This window comes from Manis pentadactyla, chromosome 9 (genome assembly GCF_030020395.1).
Source record: "Manis pentadactyla isolate mManPen7 chromosome 9, mManPen7.hap1, whole genome shotgun sequence".
Taxonomy (NCBI): Eukaryota; Metazoa; Chordata; class Mammalia; order Pholidota; family Manidae; genus Manis; species Manis pentadactyla.
In genome coordinates, this window is record NC_080027.1 from 70,823,554 (window position 1) to 70,835,244 (window position 11,691).

General features: G+C 35.5%; 1 protein-coding gene across 1 annotated transcript; it reads right to left on the reverse strand.

Moving 5' to 3' along the window:
• Positions 1-9,263: 9,263 nt before the first annotated feature.
• Positions 9,264-11,232, reverse strand: LOC118915720 (mitochondrial import inner membrane translocase subunit Tim9-like). The gene has a single exon (XM_036891896.2). It carries the CDS (start codon positions 11,016-11,018, stop codon positions 10,749-10,751), a length of 270 nt encoding a protein of 89 aa, XP_036747791.1. The 5' UTR covers positions 11,019-11,232; the 3' UTR covers positions 9,264-10,748.
• Between the last annotated feature and the right edge of the window lie 459 nt (positions 11,233-11,691).

An 11,691-nucleotide genomic window follows, 5' to 3' on the forward strand; every position in this document is an offset into this window, starting at 1 on the left:
CTATGGAGTGCTCTGTGGTACATTGATGGTTGTTGACTCTCTAGGATTGCAAATTTCCTATGGGTGTCAGGATTGATCTTGTCTAAATTCATTTTGCCCATAAAGTGAAAGAAAAGTATGATTAGGTGAGAAGTGCTTCACTCCTGGAAGTCTAAGCGAGGGTCCCTCTGGTTAAACTTGGTACAGCAGAAACGGAGCACACACTGGAGCAATTAACTTTGAACAGACTGTTTTGTTGGCCTTTAAGGACCTTGGAAGTCCCCAAGGTTTTTACAAAAATGAAACAAGGGAAAGGAGTCTGTGAAATAAAATGCCTGATAATGCTAAGCAGTCTCAGCAGATGGTACCAGACTTAACCTTCAACAACATCCCCTAAAACAAATTGAGTCACAGAGTGTATGTAATCCAAGAATCAACTTCCCTGTCTTTGACCCTCTTTCCCCTTGTTGATCTCATAGATTTCTAACATCTTTAAATGCCACCTATGTGCTAGTGATTTTTTTCATATCTAATTAGTACATGCACACGCACACACATGCACACACAGTATATAATCCCTATAAGCATATCCTCTACTTTATCTTCATTGAACTCACCACTGTTTGTTTTAACATGTCTGCTTTCTTTCTTCCCAACTGGATTGTATCCTAACCAAGGCAGGAACTGCATCTTTTTTGTTTACAAAATACCTACCTATTTGCACCCAACAGTGCCTGATATAGACAAAGTACATGATTAATAAACACAACAAGTGAATATGCTGTATCCCTAGAGTTATACAGAAATTCGTATTTGTTACATAAAAAAGAAAAACACTTCTTAAAATCTCCCATTAGTGTGTCATGCCTACTTTCTTTATTAATAATCCTAGAACATAGGATTCTCTAAGATTAATTTATGATACAAAAGAAAAATTTGTTTGCCTTATAGGTAGGCCATTTAAGAAAATAAAGGTTCACCATTACCATCCCAAAGATGGAGTCTGAAATATGTTTCCTGGGGCAGTAAAATTTACCAGAACCCAGCAAGAAGGGGCAGAGGGAGAGGGAGGGAACAGAAGAAATACTAGAACAGAGGGCAAGAGACTAAATAAGATGATAGTTCTTGATGCTCATCAGATGACTGTTCTGTTTGGACTGAAAGGTGAGCCAATGGCATCAGAAAATAAAGGTTTACATCAGTCTCTGAACTATGAATATGATTGTAATGAAGCATTCATAAGATAAGATTCCTTCTTATAATATCTGGACTTACCCATTTCCAAATGTTTCTAGACAGAGTTACAAAACCCTAAACAAACCTCTGAATCAAAATCATTCTTCAATTACCACCTTTCTAACATCTGACTTAGGACTGCAGGGAATCCACAACCATAATTTAATTTACCATCATTCTATTTCTGGTGAAAATAAAACATCACAGAGAATGGGATTAATATGAAGAGCACTTTAGGAGGGCAGGAAGAGGACAAGCAATGGGTAGGTCAGAATCTGATTTAAGCAAGGAGCTGTGGAGGAAAGTTTTCAGGTCCTGTCAGCTTTTCAGTACTGGGGTCATGAAACTTTCTTCCAAGTTGGCAGATAAAACAAAAACAGTGCCCAACATCTTCTATGTGGCTGTGCATGGTACTCTAAGCTTAAAAAAGCTATTATCAATAAAAAATGCCATGGCACTGCTAATTTATTTTAATAAAAAGAGTCCTCATCTGTGATTTTCCCAACTATGCCCAGCCAGTTAAACTTTGCCTAAAGCAGAGAACATCCTGTTAATTACCAGATTATTACTAATGCTCATAGGTTTACCTCATTAAAATGATTTTTGGAGCCTCTCTGTACAATAAGCATGGTCTGTTGTCTACTTCTATTTTTATTTTTGGAGGATAACACCTAGAAAGGCTGGATTAAATTATAGCAAGTGACTGCAGCTAAGTGTGAGGGGATGTGAGGAACACAGTCTTCCTAAGCTTTTGCTACATTTGCAAGAATAGGTGGGAAATGATGCTGAGGACTTTAAAGTCAGTCAGACCTGGATATGCCAACGGGAAGTTATTTAATCATTCTGAGGCCTGGGTCTGTTCTCACTAAAGTTGGAACAATAATATATATGTTACAGAATTATTATTACTAATTAGAAGCAACTTATATCTGACACACAGGGCATTTGATAGGTGGTTTTGATAAATGGTACTTATTATTATAGCCCTCAGAAGTCTGCCCCCCAAATTAAATCTTCATTAGATCATATGAGCTTTTCCAGTACATCCCCAATATTTCATTAAGGGTTTACAGGTACAGCAGAGTGGCAGTCATATTATTATCATAGAAAATGACATAACTATACAAAAATAATGGTAATAAAAAAAGTGACTTTCCTGTGAACACTGGTAGAGCTTGCACCAGAATTAACCAGGCTGCAGATGAAGTGGAAGGGATTCTATTTCCAGCTATAATAGCATAGCTTGTGAGCAATGAATGCTCACACCAAAAAAAACTAGAAAAATTTTTAAAGATTTTTAAAAGAACTCTGTTTGAAAGCATTGAGAGCTGTTGAGTCAACCAGGACTTCAAGAGCCAAGATCCTAAAAAGAGGTGAAGGAGAGAGATGATCCAAGAAGCTTCCCCTTGAGGGGTTTCCTAATTCTTAGTTCTGGGCAAATAGGCAAAGAATATAGGTAGAGTGCAGTTGCTAAGAGGCAGAATAACTGTAAGTTTCTGGTAATTTCACAGGACAGAGAACAAAAAGTGGAATCCAGATTCACCAAGACAGCAAGGATAAGGAAGAGGCAAGGCAAGCGTCGCATATAGTCAAAATTTTAAGATACACAAAGCAAGAGGCTAAGAATCTAAGTAGAATGCCAACTAAAAGCCTAGCAGAGTTGTCAATAGTCCGACAGTGCCAAGGGGACAAAAGTAAGAGTATATGACACAGCACAAAGAAGGTGCCCTAATAAACACCCCAGCCTCTCAGTTAAGACCCCTGGAAGACCATGTCCCCAAGAGTGAGGCCTAACCAATTGTATAATTACTTCAATAAAAACCTCAACACAGATGAACCATGGCAATTCAAGTGGTAATAACATTAAGTTGATCTGATCCCCATCCTAGCTTCCTAAAAAAGAACAGAATAAACCCTTTCTGAGGAATGGTAAAAGCATATGGAACTATGCAATTTTTCCATATACAATTGCTATCATTTAATGAAAGATGACAAGGCATACCAAGAAACAAGGCAAACAGAAAACCCAGATGATGTAACAGCCCCTGAGGGTATCTAGATCAGTGCTATCCAATAGAACTTTCTGCAGTGATGGCAATGTTCTCCGTATGTGGTGTCCAAGTAGTGAATACACACATGTGGCTATTGGGTACATGACATTAAGAACTGAATTTTTAAATTCTGTTTTCACTAATTTACATTCACATTTAAATTTAAAATAGTCATATGTACCCAATGAGTACTGTACTGGACAGCACAGCTTTAACCACTAATAGAATGCATAATTCTCATGCTGATAAGGAAAAAAGATAATTAATTTTTAAATATTTGATTAATCCAACAAAGGAGATAAAAGCAACACAGGACAAATGAGATAAAAAGAAAACAGTATAATAGTCAATATATACCCAAATATATCAGTAACCATTTAAATGACAAAAAGAATTTATACTCCAATAAAAAAACAAAGATTGTCAGACTAAAAAAAGAAACAAAACATAACAATATGCTGCTTACAACCAGGACACACATTCAATTACAGAAATTTCTTTAAATAGTGCTTGTCCTCTACTCTTTCTTCTTCTCTAAACTCTCATTATATTAGATACATGTTCACCCCATTCAGTCTGTCCTCTATGTCTTAACCTTTTTTCCCCTATTGTTCATTTCTTTATCTTTGTTGCATTTATTCTCAATTCTTTCAGTTCAATAATTCACGTTTTTGCTATTACCTATCTATTGTCTAATCCTTCCATTGAATTTTTAATTTCAATGATTTCATTTCTAGGAGTTCAGTATTTTTCAAACTCACATATTCTAATGTAATATCCTACTCTTTCCTTTTACTTTTTACTCCTTTTATCACTTTAATAATGTTACTGTATAGTATCATTCAGATTGTTGAATTTTCTCAAGTTCTTGATGATCAAGTTCCCCTTCACTATGTCTGATTTTTCTCTCCCAAGGGAAATTTAAGTCTTCTATTGTTTATAAATTTAATTACTAACTCTTCTTAGACGTTTCTTATGTTCTGGACTATTGGAAGCATTGCTACAAAGAGTTTTGCTTCTGCTGGACATCCTCAGAGCCCACTGGTGTGAAAGACTGGTGTTCATATTAAAACCCTAGGAAGAATGTCAAATGAGACTTCATATCTGGAAAAAGCTTGGAGATTTGATTTCCCAGGGGATATGTTTTTAGTTGTTAGTTTGAGTGTTTAGTTTTTCTGACTCCCCTTTCACTGAGAGACAGCAGTCCAAGGTCTTGCCTTTATGCAGGGACTTCAGTTCTAATTTCTGTCTCACAAAAAAGCCCTGTCTTCCATCCCCAGGAAAGCTTTGAAACTACAGCCTCCAGCTGCTAAGGGCTATAACGAGTTAACAGCTTCCCCAGGGCACCACAGCATCAGCTGATAAGTTTATTGTGGGTTTAACTTTCCTTTTCTTGAACCCAATGACATCTTGTAACAAATATATATTTAATTCACAATTTCTTTGGAGTTACTGGGGTTGAACAGCTCTGCTGTGACTCAGCCCAGCAGGCTCCCAGAACTACCCACATGCTTTCTATACCTTTCTTTCTTCTCTTTCTGCCTTCATTCCTGAACTTTTTCAGATCAGCTTTCTCCTATATGGTATCAGATCTAGAAGCTTCATGAGCTTACACAAAATTCCCACTCATACCAATCACATCTATATTTTTATGGATTTTTCTGAAGTTCTGTGGTGCCCAGGAGAGAACCACACCAGAGTGCGCATTACCATCTGCCATCTTATTTGCTTCGACCTCCTTCACCTTTCTTCCCCTATGGCAGACCCCGTATGCTCTGACTTCTCCAAAAGCCCTTGCTCCCCACAGTTCTTCCTTATCACACATGGGAAGGCCATTTCTCCTAAAAGTAGGCCTCACCTCTCAGAAATGGATCTGTGCTCTCTAATCCCATGGAATTCTGGGCAGATAGATCTTTGTATCTGTAAACTCTGATAAATCATACAGAAAAGGACAGAGGCAAGACCAGACATTGTCAGATTTTTTTTTTATTGCAAAAACGCCAGTTAATCCAAAAACAGAGAAAATAAGTATTAGCAGCTTTGAGGATTATTTGACAATATTTTTCATACACACATACAAATTATAAAATGTGTTTATTCTGTAAGAATGGAAATAGGTTAGCATAAGAGTAGCCATCTTAAGGGCCTAGAAACCATTTTCTGAGTATGTGACTTAGAAAGAAAAACTGGAACTGGGTAAAGCTTGAAAAACAAGTTAATCATGAACACCGGGTTGTGGGAAGCTGTGACCCTTGGTCAGCTAACCTTGGTCAGCTAATCATACATACCAAGCTTATCGTGCAGAACCGCCGTAACAATTGAGGAGTGGTCTTATCTTGCTCTTGCTTAACCCCAGGATGTATGACTTGCAAAAATAATGTGTAGCTGTGGAAAATTACTATGAGTTAAGTGCTTTGAAAATGCTATATAAACCCTTGGCTTTGAGTGCTCAGGGTCCTTGTTGAAACCCGCTGTGTCGGGCAGACACTTGGACCCCAGCTAGCTGGAATAATAATAAACCTCTGGCTTGTTGCATCGATCTGCCGTGGCCCTCGTTTTCTCACCGGGGGGAAACGCTGACCGGAATAAGGCCAGTAGGTCTTACAATTCACTCAACAAATATTCATTAAGCACCTAATATGCAATGTGCTACCTTCCAGGACTATAATTAAAAAGAAAACTATTTAATTGCCTACCTTTCCTGCTAAACCATAAATCTTGGTAAGGCAGATGCTGTGTTTGGCTTGATCACCTCTGCACCCAAATGCTTAGCAATGTGCTGGCATTTATCAATATTTGTTGAATGAATAAATGAGTGATTATATGAGCACAGGAATGAGTTATGTTGCAAAGATAAAAACCTGCAGGGGAAATGATACTAAATAGCTCTTTAATCCAGCAACTATTTTGAAAAATAAAACATAATTTCCTATCTTTTAGTTCACTCATGTAGGCAACTTCTCTTCGCAAGCCCTTAATAACTCCTACTCATTTGTTTCCTTCACGTGCTCCCAGTTACTCTCTCTGGCTTTGATTCCATGCCTGCCCACCTTGGGCCTCCTGGCTACCACTCTGAAATACTCTCCTGCCAGTGCAACGGGTACACTGGACAAGCATGATTCATGGGATCCAACTTTATTTTCACTACTACTGACCTTTTAAAGTTATTCAGAGGTGGAAGATCTTTCTTTTGCCACTGAAAAATAAAACTTCACAGGTCTTATGACTATTTCTCAGTTTAAGTAATAGATGGTTCAGTGGTCACTGAAGTCACAATCCATAGTATCAAACTCAGAACATAAAATTTGCAATCCAAGATAACATCTCTTCAAACTTCGTTCAAATGTAAGGTCTCTCCTCCCATGTTCAGTAATGCAGGCTGGTGGTAGGCCATTTGCCCTTGCAGATGGGGTGGGTCAGCTTCCGTTCTTTTTCTCTCATCTTCTTTTCTTCAACTAGCTGTTTGGTTGTTTTTTTAGTCTAATTTATATATATTAAAATTCACTAATTTTTAAGTGTATAATTGATGAGCTGTGACAAATGTATACAGTTATTTGAATAGCACCACAATAATGATAAAGATCATTTGTATCATCCCAAAATGTTTCCTCATTCTCCTTTGCATTCAATCCCTCTGGCCTCTGGCAACAACTGATCTGCTTCCTATTCCTATACTTGTGCCTTTTCTGGAATTTCTTATAAATGGAATCACAGTATGTATGTAGTCTTTTGTATCTAGCACCTTTTACAAAACATAATGCTTTTTACGTGGATGTTTATTGCCCTCATCTAGCTTGGATTAACACATAGTCTACAGGCACACACCTGATCATCTACATTTGCTCTCTTACAACACTAAACTATGTTTTCCACCTTTATCTTGTATCTACCTACCACTTCAGCATTTTATTAAAAACAATAATAATAAAGAGAGAAATGTGGTATCCACATATAAATCAAGTATAAAAATCAAATGAATATTCATATTTGAACTGACTGTTTATAGTTCATAATGTATGAGCAAAACCGAAAGTTTCTGTGATGACTGCCCTTGTACTGTTCACCATGTAACTTATTCGCTAGGTAAGAATTTGTTCTCCATGTAAGAACTTGTTCGTTATGCTTCAGAAGATGGGAGGCTGACGAAAATTAGGCTTGGGGTGGATTAATGATTGTGTATTGAGCATTGACTCCCCTATACAGAATTTTATTGTTGTTAACAACCATTTGATCAATAAATATGAGATGCCCTCACACAACAACAACAAAAAAAGTACACACTTCCAATTGTAAAATAAATAAGTAACCGGGATGTAATGTATAGCATAAGGAATATAGTCAAAATATTGTAACAACTTGGTATGGTGATAGTTGGTACCTAGAATTATCATGTATATAAATGTTGAATCACTGTGTTGTACACCTGAAACTAATGTAATACTGTGTGTCAACTATCTTTCAACAAAAAATAATTATCTACAAAAATAAAAAATAAAAATAAAAATAATGCTTTTGAGATTCATACATGTTGTGTGTATCAGTGGCTTGGTCCTTTAAATTGTTGAGTGGTACTTCAGTGTTTAGACATACCATTATTTATTTATCCATTCATCATTCTTTGGAAAATTTGATTCTTTCCCTTATTTAGCTATCATGCATTCAAATCCAAATTATTGTGTAGGTATTTGCTTAAATTTGTCCCAGATAAATACCTAGGAGTGGGATTGCTGAGTCATATAGAAGAACTATCATATAGTTTTCCAGAGTGGCTGTACCATTTCTCATGTCCACCAAAAATGTTCCATTTCTTCTACATCCTCTCGAGAACTTGATGTTGTTGGTCTTTTGCATTTTACTCAGATAGTGGGGTATACTGTAGTATCTCATTGTGATTTTAATTTTCATTTCACTAATATGCATTGAACATTTTTTCACATGCCATTGCCACTGGTATTTTCACAAAGTATCCCTTCATTTTATTTTAAATGGGATTGTCTATCTTATTATTTAGTTATAAGAGTTGTTGACATATTCTAGAAGCAAGTTGTTTATCAAGTATACTATCTACCAATATTTTATTACAATGTGTTTCTTTTTCATTTTCTTCAGTGTCTTTTGAAAAGCAAATATTTTTAATTTTTGTGAAGTTCAATTTATTATCTTTTCTATTATTGCTCATGCTTTTTCTGTTCTAAGTACATCTTTGCCTACCCCAAGATCACAAGAATATCTCATATGCTCTCTTCCAGAACTTTCATAGTTTGGATATGCAATTTATTTTGAATTAACTTATAACTATTGGCATAAGATAATGGTCACTATTTACCATTTTGTATCTGGATACTCAGTTGTTCCAGTACTACTTATTGAAAATATTACCCTTTCCCAATTAACTTGGCACCTCTGACAAAAATCAATTGACCATGTATGTGGATCTATTTCTCTATTTTGTATTCTGTTTCAGTAATCTATATGTCTATTCTTACACTAATAATCTATTGTCTTGTTTACTGTAACTCTACAGTAAGTCTGGAAATCAGGTATAAACATCCTCCAATTTTGTACTTTTTACAAAGATTATTTGGTTATTAAAGGTCATTTGCATTTCCATGCAAATTTTATATACAGCTTGTCAATTTTTACAATAAAAAACCTTTTGGGACTTTAATAAGGATTACAATAAATCTACAGATTAATTTGAAGACAACTGAATGTTAACATTGAATATTTTAATGCACAATTATGGTATCTCTCTCTTCATTTATTAAGTTATTTAATTCCCCTTAATATTTCATACTTGTTAGAACACAACTGTTGCACATATTTTGTTAAATTTACCTCTAAATATTTCATATTTTGTGATGCTGTTGTAAATTGTTTTTTAAAATTTCAATTCCCAGTAATTCTTCTTAATGTATGGAAATGCAATTAACTTTCTATATTTCTACCTGTTATTTTGAGACCTTGCTCAACTCATGAATTCTTTTTTTTTTCTAATTAACTGATTTGATTGTTTATTGGTTGAGTTAATCAAATTGTTTTTGTATCACATTAGTTCCATCAGCTTGAAAGCAGTCACTGTTAAATCTTTTTCTTTAAAAGGTTCAATACAAAATATTTTGATTTATTGTGTCATCTCTATACGGCCATGCTTTTAAAATAAACCTTTTTGTGAAATAGTAATATATTTCATTTAATAAATGCCTTCTTTAAATGTCTAAGAAAAGTTACTAAAAACCCAGCAATGAACATTTATGTTGAAAATGTAAAATTAGGTGTCTAGACACAAACCTTAAGTCTAAAATTATTGACTGTAATTATGGCGTCAAAAGTATGTGAAAGAAGAGGTTTAATTACTTCATCTTAAGGGGCCTGTAAGTTAAATGATCCAGTGGTTTAAAAATTAGATGTAATATAGAAAACCATAAATTATCCAAGCAGAACATTACTTCTACTTTCTCATATGACAAAACATAGAAATCACTTCCAAAAATTTTTACATATAAGCTACTTATGTTCTTTTTAGATTGATATCAAGTGAAATCCATCCATAGCCAATTTATTAATAGGTATTAGTTCACTTACATTTACTAAACTGCTTGTTATACTTATGCATCAACTAGAAGTTCCTGCAAATGCAGGAAAGGATTTGATTTAGAGTTCATTTGGTCATAAGACACTACTTTAACTTTGGTTCACTTTTTATTACACTGATCATGTCATGGCTGAGAAGACACTGAATATTGTTTGTTGGTCTGACTCAGAATCATTCATAATGGACTCTCAACTTTGAACAAGACACAAAACAACAGTCTCCAATAGAGCATAATGGTCTTAAATATTCCCAAGCTAGTCTCAGATGGAATGTTTCCTGAAGATATGTGAAAAGGTAGCTAGGATAAGAATGTGTAATGTCCACCCTGACACAAGAAGGGAGGCAAGAAAAGGATCATGCATTGAAATGATTAGCAAGTAACTACTTTATGTATTTACCAGCAATTTGAGGCAGACATGAATGAACAGGAATATTTGGAAGATGATCCTGATTGAAAAATATTTCAACGTATCCTCAGTCCAGTCAGAATACTATGGTACTATATAGTATAAACAACTGCTCAGTGATACTTCCATTTATTTTACTTTTAGTAATAAAACTTTTTCTCTGTCTCATACATGATAGAACACATATTTTGCTTTAAAATTAACATTCACAATTGACGAAATAATGGTTTATTTTTCTAATCTTAAGACCTTAACAAATGTTGCATCTTATTATTTTCATTGAACAATAAGACCTCCTATTTTGATTATTCCTAGTGAATAGCAATTTTGTTTCTTCAGTGGTTTCCATTTGCCAAACAGTCATGACAGATGGTTTAACATGGCAGCTCGTGCTTTCAGGGGATTCTATCAGATGAATCCTCACTTTCCAGGTAACACTGCTGGCAATCTTTGATCAGGAGTCCATCCGTTGGGACTTCTTTATCGTGGTTGGCCAAGGAGTCCTGCTTTGGCTGCTAGGGCTTCATTCTGCTGAATATGATATTCCTGGAATCTCATAGATATTCTTTGTGTCATTTTTAAATATTTCTCTAAGCAATGTTCTGAACAGATGGTCTCTTCAGGTTTCACTTCTCTTGTTGTGAAGTCTTTAACACAGTCCAAAAAGCAGGTTTCTGTAAGTTTATTGTAGGTTCCAAGAAATTCCTTAAACTGTTTTATCTGATCAGATTCTGGTACTTGTGCAGCCATATTCTTCTGGTATGTTTATTAGTCACCTTTTCTGATGCATGAGTTTCCTTTCTGTTCTGGAAAAATAGTTGTCCAAGGTTTGCTTGAATTGTCTCCGGTAAGGCCTGCTTTCTTACTTAAGCACAGGCTCTTGCATCCGACACCAGTGCAAGTCTGGGAGTGCTGCATGGCCAGACGAGACTGGGGTTGGAGGGCCGGGGTCAGGGCTGGCGCCGCAGCTGGATGAAAGAGAACACTCAACTCATGAATTCTTACAGTGATTTTGTGGGATTTGTAAAATTTTCTAAATGGGTAACCATATTGCCTAGAAATAAAAACAATTTTGCTTCTTCCTTTCCAATTTGTCCTTTTTTTTCCTTCCTTTACTGTGCTGTTAGAACCTCCAATTCAATGATGAATAGAAAAGGTAAATACTTAGCCACCAAAGTATCTTATCAGCTAATTTCATGCTTTCTAGGTTTGCAACTAGTGAACAATAGTTTCCAATTTCCTCTCTTTTATTAAGCTCTCTAAATAATCTTTTGGGAGCACTCCCATCTAAGTTTTTGGTGCAGCAAAGCACCACCCACCCTTTGACCTTGTGAATATAAGAGAGCAAAGCAACAGCTTTCACCCAAGAAATTTCACCACTAATCCTTGCCAGTTTATAATTGTTTTGATCCTTTTACATTTG